Source organism: Schistocerca gregaria, chromosome 3 (genome assembly GCF_023897955.1).
Source record: "Schistocerca gregaria isolate iqSchGreg1 chromosome 3, iqSchGreg1.2, whole genome shotgun sequence".
Lineage (NCBI taxonomy): Eukaryota > Metazoa > Arthropoda > Insecta > Orthoptera > Acrididae > Schistocerca > Schistocerca gregaria.
The window spans coordinates 306,550,666-306,577,957 of NC_064922.1; the positions used below are offsets into that span (position 1 = coordinate 306,550,666).

General features: G+C 37.5%; 1 protein-coding gene across 1 annotated transcript in view; it reads left to right on the forward strand.

The window, feature by feature from the left end:
• Positions 1-25,500, forward strand: part of LOC126354384 (condensin-2 complex subunit D3-like) — a 120,665-nt gene extending 95,165 nt beyond the window's left edge. Inside the window, exons 10-12 of the mRNA XM_050003985.1 lie at positions 20,524-20,717; positions 20,829-20,966; positions 21,452-25,500. Coding sequence (XP_049859942.1) covers positions 20,524-20,717; positions 20,829-20,966; positions 21,452-22,879 — 1,760 coding nt within the window. The 3' untranslated portion in view covers positions 22,880-25,500. The remainder of the gene's footprint in view (positions 1-20,523; positions 20,718-20,828; positions 20,967-21,451) is intronic.
• The last annotated feature ends 1,792 nt before the right edge of the window (positions 25,501-27,292 follow it).

Sequence of the window (27,292 nt, forward strand, 5' to 3'; positions counted from 1 at the left end):
AGCCTCTGCCCACTTGAAAAACATTATTGCAGAAACACCAGAATTACAAGACAGTATTTTTCGAGCTATCTTTCAATGAGTAAGTTTCACAAGGCTAAAAATTCAAGGGTTGAAAGTTATCTTCAAGTTCCATATTCTAATTTTTTGAAATATTTGTCAAAGATTATAATTTAAGCTTTGGCTCTTCCGCTGTGGACATGTGTCCAAAGGCATCCAGTTTCAGTTGAAATTAGACAGTGGGGACAAATTGGTTGAAACTGATTTCGATTTCCACAAAAAGAGAACAGAAGTATTCTTTAATTTAGTGAAAACTGAAAATGAAATCACCCTTCCTTTGCCAAAAGAATTTAGTTTTGCCCAAAATCCCTGACCAGGCAGCTTACTGTAGTCGACAGTTCTATTTATTTAACTTTACTATCTGCCAAGGTACATCTAAAGATAAGCAGACAAAAGACCATGGTTTTGTATATCGCTGGACAGAATTGGACTTCAAAAAAAGGTTCGAATGAAATTGCATCAGCAATTTTTCATAGGCTAAAAAATACTTGCTTGGAAGGAGTGACCACTGTAAGGCAATTGTGGATGGTTGTGGAGGACAAAACCGGAACTGTTCAATGATGATTATGCTTCAGTACTGGCTGGTAAATGAAGTGCTGCCAAATATTAAAGACATTGTTTTAGTATTCCCTGTACCAGGTTATTTGCATGTGCCACCTGATTGTGTATTTGGCAGAATTGAGAAGGAAATTCAAAATTATGACACTATTATTAAGCCTGAGAAATACATTGAAATCTTTAAGGAATGTGGAACTGTTTTCAGTATGACAGGGCTGTAAAATTTTTGACTGGAAGAATGTAAGTGAAAATAACTCAAGTGCTAAAAGATTTATTATAACACTAGGCAATGTGCCAACCTGTGAAGTATGTGTTGCAGGAGAACCTTGGTATAACACCAATCTTGGAAAGGTGAAAAAAATACTCAAACCTGGGTTTAAAGTTCAAAACTTTGAAGTACCATTAGTACTACCTTGATTAATAGTAAAAGAGCTGAAACTGAAAGATCTCAACAAGCTTCTGACTCTTCACTTTGGGGAACACTGGGCTCAAAATGAAGATCTGGCCTTTTACAAAAATATTATATTCAATCCAGTACAGAATAGAACTGAAAAACAATATGATGGCGAAAATGCCGGTGGACACATGGACGATGAAAACAGCTTTTAATTACTTCACAGCTGTTAATAGGACAAATCCAGATTTAAATAAGTAAATGACTACCCTTAAGACACTTTTAAAATTATGTTTCCTGTAATGTGTGTAGGTTTAATGTAATGTTATTTTTTAATAATTTTCTGCTAAATGTACACTCCTGGAAATTGAAATAAGAACACCGTGAATTTATTGTCCCAGGAAGGGGAAACTTTATTGACACATTCCTGAGGTCAGATACATCACATGATCACACTGACAGAACCACAGGCACATAGACACAGGCAACACAGCATGCACAATGTCGGCACTAGTACAGTGTATATCCACCTTTCGCAGCAATGCAGGCTGCTATTCTTCCATGGAGACGATCATAGAGATGCTGGATGTAGTCCTGTGGAATGGCTTGCCATGCCATTTCCACCTGGCGCCTCAGTTGGACCAGCGTTCGTGCTGGACGTGCAGACCGCGTGAGACGACGCTTCATCCAGTCCCAAACATGCTCAATGGGGGACAGATCCGGAGATCTTGCTGGCCAGGGTAGTTGACTTACACCTTCTAGAGCACGTTGGGTGGCACGGGATACATGCGGACGTGCATTGTCCTGTTGGAACAGCAAGTTCCCCTGCCGGTCTAGGAATGGTAGAACGATGGGTTCGATTACGGTTTGGATGTACCGTGCGCTATTCAGTGTCCCCTCGATGATCACCAGAGGTGTACGGCCAGTGTAGGAGATCGCTCCCCACACCATGATGCCGGGTGTTGGCCCTGTGTGCCTCGGTCGTATGCAGTCCTGATTGTGGCGCTCACCTGCACGGCGCCAAACACGCATACGACCATCACTGGCACCAAGGCAGAAGCGACTCTCATCGCTGAAGACGACACGTCTCCATTCGTCCCTCCATTCACGCCTGTCGCGACACCACTGGAGGCGGGCTGCACGATGTTGGGGCGTGAGCGGAAGACGGCCTAATGGTGTGCGGGACCGTAGCCCAGCTTCATGGAGACGGTTGCGAATGGTCCTCCCCGATACCCCAGGAGCAACAGTGTCGCTAATTTGCTGGGAAGTGGCTGTGCGGTCCCCTACGGCACTGCATAGGATCCTACGGTCTTGGCGTGCATCCGTGCGTCGCTGCGGTTCGGTCCCAGGTTGACGGGCACGTGCACCTTCCGCCGACCACTGGCGACAACATCGATGTACTGTGGAGACCTCACGCCCCACGTGTTGAGCAATTCGGCGGTACGTCCACCCGGCCTCCCGCATGCCCACTATACGCCCTCGCTCAAAGTCCGTCAACTGCAGATACGGTTCACGTCCACGCTGTCGCGGCATGCTACCAGTGTTAAAGATTGCGATGGAGCTCCGTATGCCACGGCAAACTGGCTGACACTGACGGTGGCGGTGCACAAATGCTGCGCAGTTAGCGCCATTCGACGGCCAACACCGCGGTTCCTGGTGTGTCCGCTATGCCGTGCGTGTGATCATTGCTTGTACAGCCCTCTCGCAGTGTCCGGAGCAAGTATGGTGGGTCTGACACACCAGTGTCAATGTGTTCTTTTTTCCATTTCCAGGAGTGTATGTTTCTATCTGTTTCCCTAGCTTAACCAGAAATTATTTCAGATGTTTTAAAAATACCTACAGAAGCTGTTTCCACAAAAATTAAATTATATACATTTACTAAATAAACACTGTTTATAATTTTCCACCCTATTTTCTTTTTCAAACTGTCTCTTATGCAAACTTTTTATTTTCAAAATGTCTCTGCTCCATATTTTGATTCCAAAATGTCCCTTATCCAAGAGTTTTTTTATTTATAACAAAATTTTGAAATAAGTTATTTTTATGATGTTTTTTTAATAACAAAAATAGATAACTAAGAAACATGCAGAAAAAATTTCAAGTTTATACATACAACAGAAATGGTTAAATACGTTATTTACTAAGTACCAAAATTTATGCCGATTGGATAAAGCGACTCAAATATTACCTTCCTGATTTTACTTTTAGTAATTCATGGAATTTTACTCAGAATGTATATGATTGTGTCTCTGTCTTGGCTCATACCCTTAACAAAGTACTAGATTAAACCTAGTTTAATATGTAAAGGAGGAAGTAAAACCCTGTTAGAATCTACCAGAGGAACTTATTGAATATTCTTTTTTCCTGCTTCCAAAGATTTATGAAGTACCCAGTCTTTTTTACGTAAAGGGAAGCGTTATCTTGGCTATCACGCTTGCACAGAATATAGCAATATTTTGTGTAGTTGAGCTACAGGCCAAGAAGTATGGCTAGAACTTTGAAGTCGCCACAAATGTTCCAATTGTATTCACTATAATTTATAGCTCTCAACAGTTTTTCCATGTTGGAATATGTCTGCTTCCAGCACACTGCAGAACTGATTGGAATTGATAGCAACACATTTCCATTGTTCATTAACACAGCTTTCAGACTTGGTTTTGATGTGTCTGTGAACAGTCAGCTGTCATTGGGATTATGTTCTATGTCAAATTTACTCATAAGACCAGTTACATTTTTACTATACACTCGATTACTTTTTGGTGAAAAATAATCTTCCAGAGTGTCTCGAAGTGTCTGAAAAAGAGATACCTCTTAGCATCTTCAGCAAGAGCTCTCCACTGCTTGATTCTAAAGACCAACAATTCTAAAGACCAACAATTCTGTCCCACTGTTTGACAATCCCAGATCCCCCACAAGATTATTTAGTTCATTTTGAGTGATCAGATGGCTATTAGAGTATGAAATGTTGACTGTGAACTCAGGGTCAGTGGATGACAACAAATCTACAACAACATTTGGCATGCCTGCGTCAAGTTTGTGCGGGTCTTGCTCTTTCTTGGATGAACCACTGGAGTAAGATGCAGAAGGTTGTGGAACAGGTAGTGTGGTGACCCGTGTAAGAGTCCTTACCCACAATGTGGGCGCGCAGCTGTATGGTGTGTCTCAGAAGTTGCAAGATGCCAGCACCTGCAGAGACTTCCACTCTCATATGCGCGCACGGACCCTTTGTAGAGTGCTTTTCTGGCTGGCTGATGGCTTATATAGTTGGGCCCAGCCAGCTTTCTTCTCAGTCCTATATATTATCATTTATGTCCTGACTGGAAGCCACTTTCTAGAATCTCGGAAATTATTATTCTGTTTCTTCAGACTTTATCCCATATCTACATTGGTCAACCTGTTAAATTTTGATTAGGCATATCAGTTGAATAGGATGATCGGATAACCTTCCTCTTGCCACCCTTCCATGAGATGGAAACTGTAGTACCTCATCTGCTTGCATCTAGTGTTAGCCACGTGAAAGTGTGGGAATGTGTTCAAAATGTTAGTGAATCCTATAACTGAGGTGTGACACGGGTATTCACCAATTTGGACTTGGGAAATCACCTAAAAGCTACATGCAGGCAGGCCAGCAATCTGACCTTAATCATAAATCCGCTGGCCAGATTCAATCCATGTCTAGTGTGCCTACATGAGTCCCGTAAGCGATGTTCTAACTTGCACAGCTGTTCTGGTGTCTTTAAGAGGATGGTTATGTATTAGATTGTACTGAATGTTTCATATTTGAATCTTCTGAGAGTAAATTATAAATTCCTCCTCTCCGGAATACTTGGCAAAGCGGTTGGTTCCTTTTCAGCAGATTTGCAGACCATTTTGAATTAGTATAGTCTGGTTGTCAGTGTTGTAAGTCACCCTATAGAGTTACTTCAGAGATCAGAACTTGTGACAACTTGCAAAGATATGTAATGCTTCAGTAAAAATTTCCACTGAAATAAAAGAACAAAATTAATTTAAATGAGTGTGTACTATTGGCATTGTTTTCTTTGAAATGCAATAATGTCCTTTAATTTACTTACACTACAGTCCGATTCATGAATGATGGGCAGTTTGCACAGGTTGTGGCACAGATGGGGTTTGATTCATTGCCAGTTCCAAGCAACAGTTGCAGTACACCCATATATGTACTTTGTGCTTGAAGAAAGCAAATTATGTATCTCGCTTGCTTGTGTAAAATTTGTCACATACCGCCATTACCAAAGAGACAACTCACAAAAAATGAAATATTCACTAAATTACTTGCTGTGGTCACAATTAATGCTTGCATTGGCTGTGAGGTTCACATCAGAGTGCACAGAACACTACTGAACCCTCATGGTTGTTGGAGAATATGTGCCATATATGTGTAGAACAAGCCAAAACTCGCCGCCATCATTTGTGACTCCAGCTATAGGCTATTCTAGCTTGCACACACTTTCGAGGCAGATGGATGGATATGGTCACAGACAACGGTGATGTATGGGTAGTTCTTGCAGTAAGGCCATAGTGTATGCGATCCTACTGCACTAACTGTAGGCAAGCAGGCATGGGTGGCCAAACAGCTTGCACTGGCACAGAAAATATGCAATGGGGATGTTTGGTGGGTAGCATACACTATCTGCACCTCCTAGAAGAGGGGCCTTGCCTGATAGGGCAATGTTGGGACAGCCTGGCTTATACTATAATATTGCAGTCTGTCATGAGATGCAGCCAACATCCACGGCTGTTAATATCAGTTAGTCACCTGCTTATACAAGAGTGTCAACTGTCTGGTAATGAAACACTGATAAAATTTGTTAGGAAGTACATGTGTAAGGAACAATATACATAATTACAGAGATATACACACATGCTCAACTAGGAAAGTACTGGTGTTAGCCAAGGCATTTGTCTGAAGTTATTTAGGAAATGTTAGTCTCCATGCTTCTGAATCAGAGGCCAGTGTTTGAACCAACACACTACTTCATTTGGTTTATCCCTAGTTTCCAGTGCTGTTATGTTTATACATACTAAGAATAACTAAGTGATAAGATGGCAAATAGTTATCCACTGTTCATTGTCTATCTCAAAATTAATCATTGCATACACCACTTGCTCTCACAGATGATGTAGAGATCATGAACTTGCTGCCACACTTCTAGTAAATCTGCATGTCTTCACTTCTGCCTGTCTGGAAATCTTAAGACAACATCCCCTCATAATGAGTGGTGTGTTGTAGAATAGTGTAGATGAATTCTTTGTCCCATGGATCTGTCTAAGTTGAGGAGGTCCTTGTGAGTGTGGAACATATCAGATTGTTTTACTTACATTAATACAAAATACCACAATAGTCTTTGTGTAGATTGTTCTGGTGCGTAGTTTTGATTTTGTAAACTGAGCTGTTTGTTGAAGAAAGGGGTATATAGAAGATGGAAAGGATACACTGCTGCTCACCACATAAAGGAATGTTGCATTGCAGACAGGCACAGTGGGGGAAAGAAGAGGAAGAAAATTAAAATTATTTCTGCTTTTGGACAAAGTTCTTCTTCAGAACTAAAAAAACCCACAAACATTCATGTAAGTGTGTGAGCATGATTGTGAGAGAGTTTTCTACTTCTGAAGAAGGATTTTGTCTGAAATATTTCTAGCTTTCAAACAGTTGAAACTCCAGGTAGGAATATCAACAGTTTAAGAAAAGATAGATCACTACTTACTGTAAAGGAGACTCACTAAGTTCCAGACAGGCACAATTAAAAGACACTTACACAAAGCTTTCAGCCATAGCCTTCATCAGCAAAAGAGAAACGCACACAACTGCCAATTCTGGCAGTTCAGGTCAAATGCATTTTGGCCTGAGCTGTTGAAGGCTATGGCCAAAAGCTTTGCACATGTGTCCTTTAATTGTGCCTGGATGCAACTTGATGTGCCTGCTTTATGGTAAGTAGCAATCTATCTTTTCTTTCGTACAGTGTTGATATTTCTAGCTTTCTGTTTCAATGTGCCTGTCTGCAGCTCAACATCTCCTCTAGGTGCAATCTATCCTTTCCACATTGCTGTCAACTCATCTTATACTTCCCATTGTTTAAAAAAGGGATGTGTTATTTCCAACAAATTTCGTTGAGGAATAAATATACTGAGAAGCAGTAGTTAGTATATCCAGTTCCTTGAACAAACTTCCACTGGATGTTTGTGAATTCATGTCACAAATAATGTGCATTACACTCTTTTGGACTCTGAAAACTGTTTGACTTGGAGACTTATCCCAAGGAATGATACAGTATGACATTATGCAATGAAAGTAAGGAAAGTGTACCAGCTTTTAAATTTTTATGTTACCTGTGACTGAAAGCATTTGAATTGCAGAAAAGGATTTGTTCAGGCATTTACTCAGAGTTCTCTAAATAATATTTAATAGTGTAATATGCAGTATTTAAGACCTACATTTCGACTGACTTTTAAAATAAATCTGTTTTAGTTATATATTTCTTCTCCTTGGGCAGATTATTATACAGTTCAAATCTCTGAAGAAAATGTTGTTTTGAGTTTTTTGTTTGCTTTTCTTTTTGAAATGTTAATTCAATCTGCCTCTTGTTCCATAATCATACGTAGAACTATTTTTAGCTAACTGATTAATGTTTTCTTTGATGTGCATACCAGATTGATAGATGAGATCACTTGTCACAGTAAGGAACTCTTATTTTTTAAAAATATTTCTTTACAATGAGCCCGATTACTACTTTTCCTTTTACTGTAGTTTGAAAATTGTGTTCATCTTATGTGCATTTTATACCCAGAAATGAAACCCATAGCTAAGAACTGAGTGAACTTAGGAATAGTATGTCACAACAAAGTGTTGGCTGTTACACAGTGATGGAAGGACCCAAAAGACATAAAATGTTGTTGAGATTCACTTTACCAGTAATTTTATGTTTCCATTACAATAAGTTGGCAAAAGTCAAGGTATACTGATGTGCATGTATACAGATGGTGATACTGTTGTGTACACAAGGTATAAAAGAGCATTGCATTAGTGGAGCTGTCATTTGTTCTCAGGTGATTCATGTGTAAAGGTTTCCGATGTGGTTATGCCCACACAAGGGGCGTCAACACACACTGAGCATGAAATGGTAGTTGGAGATAGAGGCATGGGACATTCCATTTTGGAACTCAATGTTCCAAGATCCACAGTGTCAAGAGTTTGCTGAGAGTAAAAAAATTCTGGCGTACCTCTCACCATGGGCAACGCTGTGGCTGACAGCCTTCACTTGACAACCAATATCACAGGCACTTGCATAGTTGCCATTCATGAACTTCGTGTTCCCAAATACTCATGTCATTTAATCACGAGACAACAATTATTGCTGGCTGGTGTGGCTGAGCGGTTCTAGGCGCTTCAGTCTGGAACCATGGCGACCGCTACGGTCGCAGGTTCGAATCCTGCCTTGGGCCTAGATGTGTGTGGTATTCTTAGGTTAGTTAGGTTTAACTAGTTCTAAGTTCTAGGGGACTGATGATCTCAGATGTTAAGTCCCATAGTGCTCAGAACCATTTCGACCAACAATTATTCATGATTGGTTTGAAGAACATTCTGAACAATTCGAGCAAATGGTTTGGCCACCCAAGTCACCCAACATGTATCCTGGCAAATATTTATGGGGCATAATAGATAGGTCAGTTAGTGCACAAAATCATGCACCGGCAACATTTTGACAGTTAAGGACAGCTATAGTGGCAGCATGGCTCAGTGTTTCTGCAGAAGACTTCCAACGACTTGTTGAGCCCATGGTATGTCCAGTTGCTGCACTATGATGGGCGAAAGGAGGTCTGACTTGATATTGGGAGGTATTCCTTGACTTGTCACCTTAGTGTACATTTAAACTGAAAATCAATATTCATCCCTCAAAATTGAGTTTTGAGCTCTGTTACTGCAATCCAGGAATGACTCACAAGAGAACATTACCAAGTGTCAATAAACAATTTTTATGAAACTTGGTGGTTATATAGAGGGGGCAAAATAGTGCAATATAATTGTTTTTGCTTGTGCCCAATTTCACTTTTAAGGGGTCAAATGGACCCCAAAAGGTAGTGTAGCATTTTAGGTTTAGAGGGAATATCTTCTAAATGATGATATATGAAAAATGTTTTTCACTTAAAAGTTGATATGTAATTCATGTTACTGAAAACTGTGTAATCAATTTTTGTAATAAGTTGAAATTTTGCAAAATATCCCTCCACCAGTAATTAATTTTGAAAAATTAAAAATAATCTTACAAGATAAATTAAAGAAGCTTTTAAGCCATGTACATCCTTTTGTACAAAACAGGTTTCTGAAATACCATTTTTGGAAAATAAACTGTATGCAGTGTGCTATCAAAGTATTTTCAACATACCTGATTAAAATATCTAGACATTCATGACTGTTGCAATTATTTATTTTACTTAAATTTTTTCATGTTTGTAATTGTTATTTTATATTTTTCTTTAATTTTTTCTCCTCCTCCCCATGTGTATTTTGTTAATTGAAAATAATAAATAACTCATTATTATGATAGAAAGTAATTACAATAATGATAATCTGTAAAGAAACACTTAAACTGTAATGTTTTTTACACTACTCAAATAAAAGAACAAAATTTCTTTACATAACATACATGCTGGAGAAGACAATATTAAAAATTTTCAGCAGGATTTGCAATTTGTTGTTGTTGTTGTTGTTGTGGTGGTGGTGGTGGTGGTGGTGGTGGTGATCTTCAGTCTGAAGATTGGTTTCATGCAACTCTCCATGCTATTCTATCCTGTGCAAGCCTCTTCATTTCTGAATAACAACTATAGCGTACATCCTTGTGAATCTGCTTACTGTATTCATCTCTTGGTCACTCTCTATAATTTTTAAACCCCCACACACTTCCCTCCAGTACTAAATTGGTGATCCCTTAATGTCTCAGAATGTGTCCTGCTGATCGATCCCTTCGTCTTGTCAAATTGTGCCAGAAATCTGTTTTCTCCCCAATTCTATTCAGTACCTGCTCATTAGTTACGTGATCTGCGCATGTAATCTTCAGCATTCTTCTATAGAACCACATTTCAAAAGCTTCTACAGGTCGAGTCGGGAGGAAATGTACATGCTTTGAGGGGTGATAGTATTAGTGATTATGAACAATAAACTTCATATGGACGTATGCCCTATTCTGAATGGTTTCCGAGATAGAACATATTTAATATCACTTTTGCACATTTTTCTTGAATAACTCAAAAACAGCACCCTCCAGTGAAAACGTGTCACAGTACAAAATTAAACTATATTAAATTTCCTACAAAAAAGGCCCTATTCATTTTTTCTCTGGAACTAATGGTTTGTGCGAAGAGAGCATGAGAATGTTGAAAAACTCGCTTGACGCACATGTGTTGTAGCTTACATAGTTTTTGTAGGCCAAATTGAGGTAGTTTTTCGACTTGGTAGGCCACAAGTGTCCCAAACTGTTCATCTCACCTTGGTACCTCAACATACTACCTCAAATTGGCCTACAAAAACTACGTAATCTACAGTGTATGCACGTCCAGCGAGTTTTTCAGCATTCTTGCATCTCTTTGCACAAACCATTAGTTCTAGAGAAAAAAATTAATAGGGTCGTTTTTGTAGGAAATTTAATATATTATAATTTTGTACTGTGACATGTTTTCGTGGGAGTGTACGGTTTTCGAGTTCTTCAAGAAAAACATACAAAGTGATATTAAATGTGCTCTATCTCGGAAACCATTTGGAATAGGGCATACATTCACAAGCAGTTTTTGTTTCAGAATCACTAATACTATCACCCCTCAAAGCATCTAGTTTTCCTCCTGGCTCAACATGTATTTCCTTCTTGTCTAAACTGTTCATCATCCATGTTGTGCTTCCAAACATGGCTACACTCCATACAAACTTTTTTCATTGGGGCGACTGTAGTGGCGTGGGAATTGGGAAAATGAGCGAGACTCATCAGTGGTTCTGTAGGCTATGCAGTAGAGATAGGAAGATTGTGGAACAGGAGGGGAAAATTGCTGCCCTTCAGGCTGAGTTAGATGAGGCTAGGCGAGAACTGGGCAGGTTAAGGGGGGAGAAGGGTAAACAGGGGTGGGAAGTGGCAACAGGCATGAGGAACAGGCCACGAAATTCTTCTGACAGCTTTGTTATTAATGTACAAAATAGGTTTGACCTGTTGCCTCAGTCAGAAACTGATGAGCCTCTCACAGAAGTAGATGTAGACAGGGATCAACAAGCTTTCAGCAGCAAATTGATTAAGAATGTAGGGAAGTCTGCAAAGAGAAAGAAAGTCTTGTTGCTAGGTAGTTCGCATGCTAGGGGTGTGGGCCAACTTCTGCAGGATGAATTAGGGTTGGATTACCAGGTCACAAGTTTTTTCAAACCTAGTGCTGAACTTGGGCAGGTTACAGAGGATTTAGGTTCACTATGTAAAGGTTTTACTAAGGAAGACACCGTGGTTATTGTGGGTGGGCCGGGCAACAGTATTGACAGAGATCCGGGGTACAGCATAAAGTGTGACCTGGCAAAGATTGCATCGGCATCGAATCATACCAGTGTTGGGTTTGTGTCGGTTCTGGAGCGCCACGACCGACCTCATTTGACCTCTTCTGTCAGGAGAGTTAATTTGGAGTTGGAACGGCTACTTGGATCTGGTGCAGGGTCACACATTGGTGTGGTTCCTGTTGATTCACTCTGTAGGTGGGACTATACTAGACATGGCCTACACCTCAACAGGAAAGGGAAGGGTAAACTGGCTGGGCTGATAGCAGGAAATTTAAAGGGGGGAGGAACTACATCTCATGGTGGAAACTCTTTTTTAGTGTAAGATCAGTGTCCAGTGGGAAACTCAGCCAGGCAAGTACTAAAGATGTTAAAAAAGTTCAAGATACTCACAAAAGTAAAGTGAAAAATAATGTTAGTATATTTCATCAAAATATTGGGGGATTGAAGAATAAAAGTACTAAAGATGTTAAAAAAGTTCAAGATACTCACAAAAGTAAAGTGAAAAATACTGTTAGTATATTTCATCAAAATATTGGGGGATTGAAGAATAAAATTGATGAGCTTCTGCTTTGTTTAGAAGATATAGAAACCAAGAATGTAATAGATATACTATGCCTGTCTGAGCATCACATTGTCACTGATATGCAAAAGGTTAGCATCAATGGGTACAAATTAGCTGCACATGTAAGTAGAGATAATATGATGAGAGGAGGAGTTGCCATATATGTCAAAAGCTTCCACAGTGCAAAAAATTTAGAAACTCAAAAATTTTGTGTAGAGCAACATATGGAAGCATGTGCCACTGAACTTAAACTAAATGATGGCACTTTCATAATTGTAACAGTGTATAGGTCCCCCTCAGGGAATTTCCAGCTATTTCTAGAAAACTTGGATGCTTTGTTGTGCTATCTGTCAGACAGGGGGAAGCAAATTATCATTTGTGGGGATTTCAATGTTGATTCCCTGAAAGAGTGTAATAGGAAGAATGACCTTTTAGTATTACTCAGTTCTTTCAATTTGAGCTCCATCATTGATTTTCCTACTCGGATAACAAAGAACAGCAGTACATTGATAGATAACTTTTTTATAGACCAAGATAAGTTTAAGGACATAAATGCTTATCCTGTTGAGAATGGTCTTTCAGATCATAGTGCACAGCTTGTTACAGTACATGACATAGCTCCATGCAGTATAATAAATCAGACTTTCAAAGCAGTGCGTTCAATTAACAATATAAATATTGCAAACTTTAGGGAAAGCCTACAGCAGCTACACTGGGATGAAGTGTATAAGGAACCCGATGCAAACTTGAAATATAACTTATTTCACAGTACATTTTTAAGGGTATTTGAAAATTGTTTTCCCAAGAAAATAGTTAAACATAATTCCAAGAAAACATATAAAAAACCTTGGCTAACTAAAGGAATAAGAATATCTTGCAACCGTAAAAGAGAACTGTATCTAACAGCAAGAGGGAGTACTGACCCTGAAATTGTTCAATATTATAAAAACTATTGTGCGGTACTAAGAAAAGTTATTAAAAAGTCCAGAAGCATGTGTATCATGTCTGAGATCAGTAACTCTGATAATAAAATTAAAGCAATTTGGAATATTATTGAAAGGGAAACAGGGCAACCAAGAGCACAGGAAGACTTTAGTGCAATAAAACTGAATGACAAGTGCACTAACAAACAATCAGAAATTGAAAATATTTTGAATAATCATTTTTTAAATGTTGTGGAGAAAATAGGATCTAGATCTTCACTAGAAGAGGCAAGGCTATTAATAGAAGAGGCCATACCTGCGCAGTTTGAAACAACTGTAATTCCACCAACCTCTCCCTCTGAAATCAGTAAAATAATAAACTCACTGAAAAGTAAAAGCTCTTATGGAATTGATGGCATTTCCAGCAAAGTACTTAAAGCTTGTTCCCCACAGATAAGTAGGATTCTCAGCCACGTATGTAATAGCTCTTTGGAGCAGGGTGTTTTCCCTGATAGACTGAAATATGCCATTGTAAAACCATTGCATAAAAAGGGGGATACGTCAGATGTCAACAACTACCGCCCAATCTCTCTTCTGACAGCTCTATCAAAAATTTTTGAGAAAGTAATGTATTCAAGAGTAGCCTCCCATATTTGTAAAAATAAAGTACTAACAAAATGTCAGTTTGGTTTTCAGAAAGGCTTTTCAACAGAAAATGCAATATATGCTTTCAGTGATCAAATATTAAATGCTCTGAATAACCGGACATCACCCATTGGTATTTTTTGTGATCTCTCAAAGGCCTTTGATTGTGTAAATCATGGAATTCTTTTAGATAAGCTAAATCATTATGGTTTGAGTGGGGCAGTGCACAAATGGTTTAATTCATATTTAACTGGAAGAATGCAGAAAGTTGAAATAAGTGGTTCGTGTAATGTTAAAACAACAGCTGATTCCTCAAACTGGGGTGCTATCAAGCACGGGGTCCCACAGGGTTCGGTCTTAGGTCCTTTACTGTTCTTGATATACATTAATGACTTACCATTCCACATTGATGAAGATGCAAAGTTAGTTCTTTTTGCTGATGATACAAGTATAGTAATAACATCCAAAAACGAAGAACTAAGTGATGTAATTGTAAATGATGTTTTTCACAAAATTATTAAGTGGTTCTCAGCAAACGGACTCTCTTTAAATTTTGATAAAACACAGTATATACAGTTCCGTACAGTAAATGGCACAACTCCAGTAATAAATATAGAATTTGAACAGAAGTCTGTAGCTAAGGTAGAATTTTCAAAATTTTTAGGTGTGTCCATTGATGAGAGGTTAAACTGGAAGCAACACATTGATGGTCTGCTGAAACGTCTGAGTTCAGCTACGTATGCTATTAGGGTTATTGCAAATTTTGGTGATAAGAATCTCAGTAAATTAGCTTACTATGCCTACTTTCATTCACTGCTTTCGTATGGCATCATATTCTGGGGTAATTCATCGTTGAGTAGAAAAGTATTCATTGCACAAAAACGTGTAATCAGAATAATTGCTGGAGCCCACCCACGGTCATCCTGCAGACATCTATTTAATGATCTAGGGATCCTCACAGTAACCTCACAGTATATATATTCCCTTATGAAATTTGTTGATAATAATCCAACACAATTCAAAAGTAATAGCAGTGTGCATACCTATAACACCAGGAGAAAGGATGATCTTCACTATGCAGGGTTAAATCTGACTTTGGCACAAAAAGGGGTAAATTATGCTGCCACAAAAGTCTTTGGGCACCTACCAAACAGCATCAAAAGCCTGACAGATAGCCAACTAACATTTAAAAATAAATTAAAAGAATTTCTAGATGACAACTCCTTCTACTCATTGGCTGAATTTTTAAATATAAACTAAGTAAAAAAAAAAAAAAAAAAAAAAAAAAAAAAAAAAAAAAAAAAAAAAAAAAAAAAAAAACTTAATCATTAGTGTCATGCAATATTTTGTGTAATGTCATTTCTTGTACAGACATCTTTTATTAACCTGACACGTTCCACATCATTACGAAGTGTCGTATTCATGATCTATGGAACAAGTATTAATCTAATCTAATCTAATCTAATCTAACAAATACTTTTAAAAAAAACTTTCTGATAGTTTCTTGTCATTGCCAGTGCACAGTTTATATCCTCTCTACTTTTGCCATCATCAGTTATTTTGCTGCTCAAATAACAAAACTCATCTACTGCTCTTAGTGTCCCATGTCCTAATCTAGTTTCTGCATCATCACCTGATTTAATTTGACTACATTCCATTATCCTTGTTTTGCTTTTGTTGATGTTTCTCTTATATCCTCCTCTCAAGACACTGTGCATTCTGTTCAGCTGCTGTGCCAAGTCCTTTGCTGTCTCTGACAGAATTACAATGTCATCAACAAATCTCAAAGTTTTTATTTCTTCTCGCTGGACTTCAATTCCTATTCCAAATTTTTGTTTGATTTCCTGTACTGTTTGCTCAGTGTGCAGATTAATGACATTGGGGACAGGCTTCAGCCCTGTCTCACTCCCTTCTCAACCACTGCTTCCCCTTTTATGCCCCTCAACTCTTGTAACTGCCATTTGGTTTCTATGCAAGTTGTAAGTAGCCTTTCGCTCCCTCTATTTTATCCCTGCTACCTTCAGAATTTCGAATGGTCTGCACCAGTCCAATAGTGTAAAACTTTCTCTAAGACTACAAATGCTATAAATGTAGGTTTGCCTTTCCATAACCTGTCTTCTAATAGAAGTTGTAGGGTCAGTATTGCTTTGTGTGTCCTATTTCTCTGGAATCCAAACCAATCTTCCCTGAGGTCAGCTTTACGAGTTTTCCATTCTTCTGTAAATTATTCGTGTTGGTATTTTGCAGCCATGTTTCATTAGACTGATAGTTCAATAATAGTCACCCTCGTCAGCACTTCCTTATGTTGGAACTGGAATTATTTTATTCTTCTTGAAGTCTGAGGGTATTTCACCTGTCTCATACCTCTTGCCCACCAGATGGAAGAGTTTGATCATGGCTGGTTCTCCCAGGGCTATCAGTAGTTCTAACGGAATGTCATCTACTTCGAGGGCCTTGTTTTGACTCTGGTATTTCAATGCTCTTTCAAATTTTTCTCGCAGTACCATATGTCCCATCTCATTTTTATCTACGTCCTCTTTCATTTCTATAATATTGTCCTCAACTACATCTCCTTTGTATAGGCTCTCTATATACTCCTTCCAACTTTCAGCTTTCCATTCTTTCTTAGGACTGGTTTTCCATCTGATCTATTGATATTCATACAACCGCTTCTGCTTTCTCCATAGGCCTCTTTAATCTTCATATAGGCGGTATCTATCTTTCCCCTAGTGATATATGCTTCTAAATCCTTACATTTGTCCTCTGTTAATTCCTGCTTAGTCATTTTGCACTTCGTGTCAATCTCATTTTTTTTTATGTTTGTATTCATTGTCACCTGCTTCATTTACTACATTTTTATATTTGCTCCTTTTATCAATTAAATTCAATATCTCCTGTGGAATCCAAGGATTTCTACTAGGCCTTGTCTTTTTCCTATTTGATCCTCTGCTGCCTCACTATTTCATCTCTCAAAGCCACCCATTCATCCCCTACAGTATTCTTCTCCCTTTTTTTTTGTCAATTGTTGTTTAATGCTCCCTCTGAAACTCTGAACAACCTCTGGTTCTTTCAACTTATCTGAATCCCATCTTCTTGATTTCCTACCTTTTCGCAATTTATTCAGTTTTAATCTACAGGTCATAACCATTAACTTGTGTTGGGAGTCTACATCTGCCCCTGGAAATGTCTTACAATTTAAAGGGTGATTCCGAAATCTCTGCTTTACCATTCTATAATCAGTCTGAAACTTTCCAATGTCTCCAGCTCTCTTCCATGTGTAAGACATTCTTTCATGATTCTTACAAGTCATTAAATTATGCTCCGTGCAAAATTCTGCTAGAAGGCTTCCTCTTTCATTCCTTTATCCTGAGCATATTCACCATTGGTAATGTTCACGATTCATAGGGGAGAGGCAGGGTCAACAGAACTAGATCTGAAAATCCTCTCACAAAGTTTTTCCAACATCAAAAGCCATATACATTCCATGGCTGTACCTGTACCATTGCACCCTTTGGGATCATCAGGTGATTCTTGTCCTTGGACATGACTGTCTAAACAGCTTGTTTCACACTGACCTCAAGCCTCTTCGTAGGCAACTTTGGACCGAGATTTCGAGAATATCTTTTTGAAGCCCCGAATGTCCTTGTGACAGCATTGAAATCTGGGAAACAAATGCCTTTCAGGCCAAAAGACATTTTAAAGGTGTTTTATTTCTTAGTCTTCTTTCTATATTATTGTTAGATTCTTGTGGTAGTCAGTGTGAAAGAACTCTTTAGATCGTTGTACCTGAGGACAAGGAACTTTTTGTGATCCCAAAGGGCTCGACAGTAAAGGGAATGGGATGTCTCAGCTTTCAATGTTGAACGAGTTTTGTGAGAAGATTTTCAGGTCTAGTTCAGTTGAATGATTATGATGTCAGTCTCCACTTGAGAATCAATATAATCAAACTACAGTCATTAGTACATAATCGATCTTCTGTGCCAAGTCTTACTGATGCAGTGCTATATGCCTGATAAAAATCTGGATATTCAAAGGATCACTCGTTACAATTTAAAGTCTTGCTGCATTTTGTTTTATATTGTCTACTCCATTGTATATGTGCATGGTGTAGAAAAAACATTATGTTGTAAGTATTTCTTTACAGATTATCATTATTGTAATCATTTTCTATCATAATGGTGAGTTAGTTATTATTTTCAATTAACAAAATACAAATACATAAAAAACAATGAATGTAAAATGTAACCTAATGACTTCAAACATAAAACAAATGTAAGTAAAATAAATAATTAGGATAGTAATGAATATTTAGATATTTTAAATAGGTATGTTGGCAATACTCTGATAGCAAATTGTGTAAAACTTATTTTCCAGAAGTGGTATTCCAGAAACCAGCTTCATTACATGGGGGTGTACGTGGCTCGAAAGCTTCTTTTAATTTATATTGTAATGAAGGTTTTAATTTTTCAAAATTAATTAATGGTGGTAGGGTATTTTGCAAGTTTTCAGATTGTTTCAAAAGTTGATTACAAAGTTTTCAATAACGTTAATTGCATACCAACTTTTATATGAAAAACATTTTTTATATATCAAAATTTTGAAGATTTCCCCCCTAAAGCTAAAATACGAAATTACCTTTTGCAATGTACCCGCTAAAAGTGAAAAAAAAATTATATTGCACTATTTTGCCACATCTACATGCCCACCAGCTTTCATCAAGATCATTTTATGACACTTCAGAAGTCAGATGCAAGGCAGCTGCTGGTAGGATGCACAGTTATAATGTGGAATGTCATGTAACAGTATTGACTCTGCCCTTTAACTGCTAACAACTAAATAATTATTTTTGTAGATACCCCACAAATATACCTATGATTCTCCACATCCACACAAGCTGTTATCTGCAAAGTAATATTACTGTGGATGTCCACAGATATCCACATCTGCACAGACCTCTAACTATAATGTTGCTGTCATCAGCAAAGAAAATTGTCTCTCCATGCCTTACATTGACAGGAATGTCATTGATGTATACAGGATATTTCAAAAAAGGGTATATTCTACATGAATGAAAATAGAAACTTGGAGTAAATTGTAACTAATGCATAGGGCAACTAGTTTTTAGTGTAGAGTTACATTCACTGCTGTTGTTTGGTGGTGTTGCAGTTCACCTCTACCCTGTCCCCCGATCCCCAAAACCAGCTCATTGTTAAAAAATGCTCTCACGTGCAGGTGCCAGTGTATTTGTGCTCATACCTTCTGAAAAATTAATTTTTTAGCATGTTATGAAATTGTGAAATATCCCAGACTCCAGATCTCCAAGGTATCCATTTAGGCAATTCCAGTAACCATCTTCCCCACAAAAAATGAATAGCTTCTAAACCTTTTCTCAGGAAATGACACAAAATACATGAAGGTTTGGAGACACTCTCACTTTTGCTGTTTTATTGTCATGAAATTGATGCTCATTGGGTAACGAACAAGCGAGCGAACTAGTAGCACCAGGACACCCGACGAATTACAGCTGGTGTCAAGTTGAGCTTTTACTTTCGGTTTTTATGTTTAAAGTTTTCTCCAAGTCTCTGTCTTCATTCATCTAAAAGATATAAACTTGTGAAATGAGAATCTCTAGGATCACTCATTATCAAGACCAGAGTAGATCCTAATATACTCCCCTGACGAAAACATATGTTGTAATGTTTTGAGACTGGTAATTATTTTACTAAAAATTTAGCATGATCATAACTGTAGACTAGCTTTTGCATTCTATTTTCCTAAATAAATGCCAAACTTTGATTGTGTCTATCAAAACTGCAGAAGACATATAAACCTTCAATATTATAACAACTACACACACTAAAGAAAGTATACAGAATGTAAAACAGGTAAAATAATGAATAAAATATGATTAAAAGCTTATGATTTGACAAGCAAAGAAATTGTACTTGTGTGTATCTGTCTGTCTGTGTGTGTTTTGTGTGTGTGTGTGTGTGTGTGTGTGTGAGGGGGGGGAGGGGGGGTTGCATTCAAATATAAGTGAGACATTGTTTGAATATTTCCTAATAGCTTGAATTTTTTAATTGTATTTTACAAACAAATGTAAAAGTTTCAAAGACACAAAATATTTGTTCACATTGTAAACAAACAAGCCTGAGATGTGAGTTTCACAGTTGAACATTAGAGGGATTTGAAAACCAGACACTGAAATAAACAGTGAAGATTTGATATTTCAAAACAGTTTGGTTTTTCTCATTTTGGAAAACAAAAATGCTCATAATGACTTGAAAAGACTTCACACATTGTTTTTGTAAATAAGAGGATACTCAGATGTTATACAAGGGAGAAATTGCACTCATATGAATTAAATGATAATTTTTGTAACTCAGCAGCAAGAAATCAAAAGCAAAATTTCAGGTGTCCAACTGATTTTGTGGTTTATTTTTGCTCACAGTATCCCAGTGTCTGTCTTCTTCTTCTTCTTCTTCTTCTTCTTCTTCTTCCTCCAAATATAGCGTAATCAGAGAGGTTGAAAATTGGTGCAGTTGCAGGAACAGTATAACGTAAAGGGGTGAAGGGTATAGGTGCAAATGCTGGCATATCTCTTGTGATGTAGGTATGCAGTACAGAAAAAAATCAAAAAATCTTGTCTCCAGTTTTCACACCATTCTTCCTCCTTTTAAAAATACAGATTATGGTGTTATAGGGAGTTTAATGAATTGATCCAATTTTATATCCTTGGAGAATTATACCAACAATTAGTTTTCCAGCTGCTTCATTTGTGAACATTTAAGTAACAAACTTTTATTTTAGCCTTGAATAGAAGAGATGAAACTTTTTTCTTCAGGTGCTGTGGTGAATGACAAAATGTCACTGAATGGTGCTGGTAGACATGTTTTGAAAGATTCACTGACGGTGTTGGCATGTGACGAGATCAAATTGTCCTCATTGCGGTCTCAAGGAGAGGAAGAACCTGCAGCAGATGAGTCAGAAGCTGCTGCAGCTGTTCTTACTACTGCAAAGAAGACGATTATTTCCCAGGTAACATGCAACTTAAAATGGAATGTGTAAACCTTTGTCAGTGTTTATTAAGAATTCATTAACTTCCTATATTTTTCATCACCAGATTAATAGTGACTATTATGTTTTTAGTGTGTAAAACGAAATACAATTGAAAATATTGTACCTGTTGTCATACAACTGAAGACAAAGCTACAAGCTGCTATGTCACCACTGGTTTTGGATCTGATGTCATACATCAAAGAATTGATGAGGGACTTTAAGAATGAGGTGAGTCTGTACCTTGTCTACTCAGTGAACTTGGGAGAGAATATGCTTTTCTGCTTCAGTCTATCATTCTAATACTTGCTCAGTAGTATTTGGTGGCAAAGATACATCAGTAATTATTCATTTGTGAATCAAATAAGAAATTTTCTCAATCATTTCTTATTGTCATAAAATATGAACGACATATGTTAGTTGGGAGCGGATAGGTAATAAGCATTACAGTTCTGCTTGTAATAGTAATGTACTAATGTATTTCCAGTTTATCTAATGAATACTGCATGTAAAAACAAAACTGAAGTCCTTAACTTCCTAATTTTTTTTTTCTGTACTACTACTACTGCTACTACTACTGCTACTACTCCTACTACTGCTGCTGCTATTACTATGATTGCTGCAGAGTTGGATATGTATTAAGTAGGCCATAAAATTTTAATGATTGGTGTTTCTCTCTTTGTCCCTTTCTAATTATAATTTGTCCCCTATTGCAGATTAAAGAAATTTTTGCTGATGACAAGACACTGGCTGCAGAAATATTGTTTGATCTGAAGAAACATGAGGAACAACAAAAACAACTGGAAGCACAAATTGCTGCATCTAGGCAGGCCACAAGCAGCGACACAGTATTAGATGGTGAAATAGAACCTGTACCAAGCACAAGTTCCGCTAACAATCCCCAGACAGTAATAGAGAAACCAGTTGGCAAAGGTGAAGCAGGGACACCATCAACGAAAGAACAAAGCAAGAATATGGTCAGTGAAACAGGGAGGAGCGTACAACGTCTCTCCTCCAAGACTCCAAATACAAAACAGAGCCATGGGGATAATCAGAAAAGAAAAACTTTATCAAATAATGAAAATAGATCTGAGACACATATTGCACCAAGTGCAAACACAACAGGAAAAAGTTCAAATACTAATCGTCTATCAGAGAGCAATGCTGATGAAAGTAGGAAGAAGAGAAACTCGAACAGGAGTAAACCTCCAGAAATGCAAGAGACACCACGTACCACCAGCAGTGCTCGAGAACAGCGTAAAAGCATCATACAGATGTCTGCAGTAAGGACACCAGTGTCTAACTCAAATACCTCTGGTGATAAAGATAAATTAAGTGCAAGAACACCAGCCGCTACAGCTAAGTCTGGAACAGTTACTGAGGCCAGAACATCACAGCCTAGTGTATGTCCCTCAGCTGCTTCAGCAGGTATCACTAAAACCCCTACCAAAGGTACATCAGAACCTGTTTCAGATCGTGTGTTCGTTACACCAAAACCTGTCTCAGGACGTGTTCCAAATTCAGGAGCTACCCTGAGGCGTAGTACCAGTCGTGCAGGTACCTCATCTGAAGCAGCTTCTACTAGCAGTCATCCAAACACAATAAAAAGTGGTGTATCAAAGGATATACCTGAAACACCACGCACAAGTAGAAGGCAAAGTATTCAGATACAGAGTGACAGTTCAGACCTTGCAGGTAGCCACAGACTGGGTAAAGAACAAACACATACAAACAGTTCTCAAGATAGTGAAATTTCATCTCATAACAGAATAAGCACCAATGGGGCCCTGTCTCCTGTCACTGGTTCCTTTGACAGCAAAATTGCTAGCAAAGAAAATGGAAAGGCCACTCCAAAGAATAAAACACTAAAAGCAGTTGTGCATTCAAGTAATGAAACTAGCTCTAATGCTCAGGACAAACGGGGGGAAAACCAACATGTGAAGGAAAAACACAAAGTATCTGTTTCTTATAAATCTCCATCTACTTCAAGTACAACGGAGAAGGAATTAAAAAATCATGCCCATAAACGTGGTGTAAAGAGAACAGCAGTTTCACCTCCTGTGAGCCCGGAGAACAGTGTAACAGATGACACTACCAGTGTAAATCGAAGACGCAGGAAGAAAGAAATTTCAACCCAGTCCTGAAACTTCAAGAACATGAATATAAATATTAAGTTATAGAAGTAAGCCATTCAACAGATATTTGACTGATGTTATATGGGTAAATTATGAACTTCTAAAATCACTAAATAAAAATATGACTTTTTGATTTAGATGACTTTAGAACAATATTTACGTAAAAGTTACGTAAAAGCAGTTATCTGTTGAATTACTCAGCTTTCTTGTGATTTACATTTTGTTATATATGTAAAGAAAACAGACTATTAAAACATTTTGTAAAGTTTACTGTAGTAACAGTTTCACAAATATTCCTTTAAAATGTTTTATAGTCCTAACAACTGCTCCATTTTAGGCAGCAGATAGTTGGCATCTATAGCAATTGCACTTGAATCATGTAATTATCATTTAATTATAGATATTCCCATCTTTCATTAGTCATAATTTTATTTTAATTACAAATGGCTAGGTTGTATTTCTGAACAGTTGGAAGCACAGGCTGGCTGATAATGTCACAGAATAATGTATGTTCTCCATTGGTTTTGTAAAAGAAAAGATTTTGCACTTCAGACTCTTTATGAGGACAATGATGTAGAGTTGGTTCGTGGCCAGTAAGAGATGAGGTAAATGAAGGGAAAAATTAATCATAAATCATCAATACTTGAACTCAGCAGTATGCAAAAAGTGAGGTTAAATCCTACTCATGTTATTTTTAGTGTCCTAATTTATCTTATTTAGATTATAATTGATGATTGTAACTCATGATCATTTGCAACTCACTACCACAAGATTAGTATTGTCTGTGAAATACAGTAATCAGATTCCCAGTGTCCATTTTCCAAAAGATAATTAGTTTTGTCTTGTGCCATACCCTGATTTTTCAGAAATTAATAGGTCGCTATTTCTAAAGAAGTATTATGAAAAAATGTTGGTACACAGAAGTTTGTACTTTATCATATTGCAAAACAAATTTTATTTCATTGGATAAATTACAAAGACTGCCTCCATAGTCGAATAGTTATCATCACTGCCATCGTTGCTGAAGGTCCCAGGTTTGATTCCAGTAACTCCTTGGATGTTTTTGAGATAAGGAGGTCTGGATGGGGGTCCATTCAGTCTCATAAGACCAAAAGAAGAGATGCTTGAATAAAGAAGCAATGGAATCATCAGGATTAATCAAGTTATGATAATGGTGGGAGAAGTTGGTCCCATGACTGTAGATCTCTCCTCATACTGCCGTGTAAGCTGCACTTGGAACAGGCTTAAGGTCTAATCCATGGGCGGTGAGTAGTGGACAAAAGATGAATTTAAAAAATTACATTACATTGAAGAGTAATGTGCTATGGTGGTATAATGAATGTATCACTATCAGTTAAATTCCTTCCTGTGGCAATATTTGCTTTCATCATGACATTTCTGTTGCACATTTTCTTTGTAAAAAAGCTATCGGGTTTCACATTAAAGAATTTATTTGCACTGCTACCAACAGCAATTTCATATTTTACAATTGGACATGTAAATTAACCTCAGTATGCCCAAAGGGAAAAGGGTCTATGTTTACACAAAATTTTCATCAAATCTCCATTTTTATAATCTCCAAATTGTGAATCTTTGGCTGTAAGTCTTGCCTACTTGTATATACAGTGAAGCTAAGCTGTTAAATATTTGAAACTGTATATGGTTTTTTTTAAATAAAATTTTGTCTAGCTAATATACGGGTGCTTTTTGTTTTAACTTAATGCTAATAGTATAATTCCTATCCAGTTTCTGCAGCCCATTAATCTGTGTGTTAACATAAGTACGGCTGTATTTATTTTTTGCATGCTGTTTGTTTCACATGAAACAGATTTCGTTTCAAATGAAAAAAACATTTCCCACTGCTCTCGAGATTCAAGATAATTTCCGACCAGTGCACTCTATGAGCAGAAACACCATAAAACCTATCACTTTTTCCAACCTATTCCGTGTATTACACCCCTCCTAAATTCATTGTCAAATGGTATTGCAAATTGATAAGGTACTGTACTTTCTTTTTGAAGGAATAAGGATATGATTTCCCCAATTGTTGAGTGTGAATGGTGGGATGGTTCAAATGACAAGATCACAACTGATTCTGTGCTCCATTTTTCTTTAACTCGAGTATATGCTTTCTATTTCTTCAAGCCAAGTTTATGCTTTCTAATGTTCTTACCACTGATGGGAGTTTAAATCCGTATTTTATTCCTTCCCTTCTGAATCTTCACCCTATGTTCCTTCCAACTGGTCTTACTTTTGTCATTTTATCTGTTTTCTTTATAAACTGCTTCTCTATTCCCATTTTATTTCCTCCTGCATTAATTTTTTGAATTACTTTGCCTTTTCTCTCTCTTATAATTTGTAATATTTTCTAGCTTTAAGAACTGTTAATTGAGTGACTGCTTGGCTGACAGAACTATAAATAGTGGATAGACTTCCAATGACCTCGGTTCCTTTGACTTTTGGCTTGCCAGCAGTCATTAAAATTAGCAACTTTGTGTCATAGACCAAGCGAGGTAGTGCAGTGGATAGCACACTGGATTCGCATTTTGAAGGACGACAGTTCAAACCTGTGCGTGGCCATCCTGATTTAGGTTTTCCATGATACCCCAAAATTGCTTAAGGCTAATTCTGTGATGGTTCCTTTGAAAGAGCATGGCTGATTCTGTACCTGTCCCCATCCTTCCATAATCTGAGTTTGTGCTCCATGTCCAGTGATGTTGTTGTCAAAGGGTTGTTAAATACTAATCTTCCTTTCTCATTCCTTTACTGTGATGACTCTCAAAAGGTGTTTGTCCTGGGACATGCTTGATGTGTGATCATCTAGTTGCATTTGCATCCTCTCTTTGGTCATTGACATCTATGAGCTGTTTAACATTTTAAACCCTAAATTTGAGTCACACCTATTTGTATTTCTGTATCACTAAATCATCTCTCTGAGCACACTGGCAAGGTCATGGCTTTGATTCCTTAGATTTTTCTGTGCTGGTAAAGTCTCAAATGAAAGCTGTTCAGTCTGGTGAAGTAAAATAAAAAGTAACTGGAGTAAATAAACAGTTAAACTGGCATAAGTGTGGCAGCAAATATAAAGGATGTGTACCTTATGGCATTTTTTATTTGTTGGTTGCTAAGATTTCTTCATAGTTTGATACCGTAGTGATCCGATATTCCTCCTCTTCCCTGGCATTGGCTTCACAAACCAGGTTATTGTATATAGATTGACCAAGGTGACATATTGGTAACCCAATGCACTTGCATTCAGAAGGTCAATGGTTCAACTTCCCATCTGGCCACCCAGATTTAGATTTTTTGCAGTTTCTCTAAATTGATTAAGGCAGGTTCTAGAAACGAGAGACTGCTTTGCTATCTTAACTTCCGCCAGTCCAAGATTGTGCTCCACCCCTACTGACCTCGTTGCCAACAACTTGTTAAATCCTAACCTCCATTTCTTTTGCTATTTTTTGTTGTATAAAGATATGTCACACTAGACACAGCTACTGCTGCATTTTGGGGTACTCTCTGATGTTATTTCTCGATAGCTCAGTTTTTGTCCCTTGTGTCTTGCATTGTTACATTTAAGAATACCATTAGTGTTTATTGAATTATGTACATACAGAGATACGTATCATGGAGTTAGGTGTTACATCACAAACCCTTGACTTTAAATGCAGAATTGGACTTCCATTTTGGAGGACAGCATTTTAAATTTCCATCTGGCCCCCCAGATTTAGGTTTTCTACAGTTTCCCTAAATTGTTTAAGGCAATTTCTTTCCCAATCGGATTCAAGTCAAATGACCTCATCGATGATGACACATTAAACCCAACTTTTTCTTCCTTCTTTTTATGTATGTGTAGAAATCCCCAGAGATGGTATGTACTTTTGAATTCTTCATGAGTATCAACATTGAAGTTCTATAACATAGTGATTGGCATTTGTGGACTGTCAAATGTCATTTCTTTGCTTAGCATAATTAACAGCTTTACTATTGTTTCCTTTTACTTATTTTTCTTTGAGGAAATTATACCTTCAGCTTTTAACTTAATAATTGATTCGCCCATATGACTCTCCCTTTCTATTAATATTTCAGTGGCTGCACTGGGAAAGAAATAGCATTCCTTAGCCAGTCTTCGACAGCTGCTTGTAATATTCCAGCTGCTCTTGTTTTCTTGAGCATTGCTAGAAATCCACGAATATTTTATACCGTTTGTTCACCAGGAAAACTAGAAAGTTCATGAATGAGTCTTCCAGTTCAGTTAACATATACTTTAGTTGGTATGGTGTAAAATTCTGAAAGAATATAAAGAGTATTGTACACCAGTGACATTTAGAGCCAAAGCCAGTGTTTTGTTCTTTATTTTTGCATTTGTAATCACCTTCCTTTGAGCTATTTTGAGTATGTACATCTATTTTTGATGTATGTTCT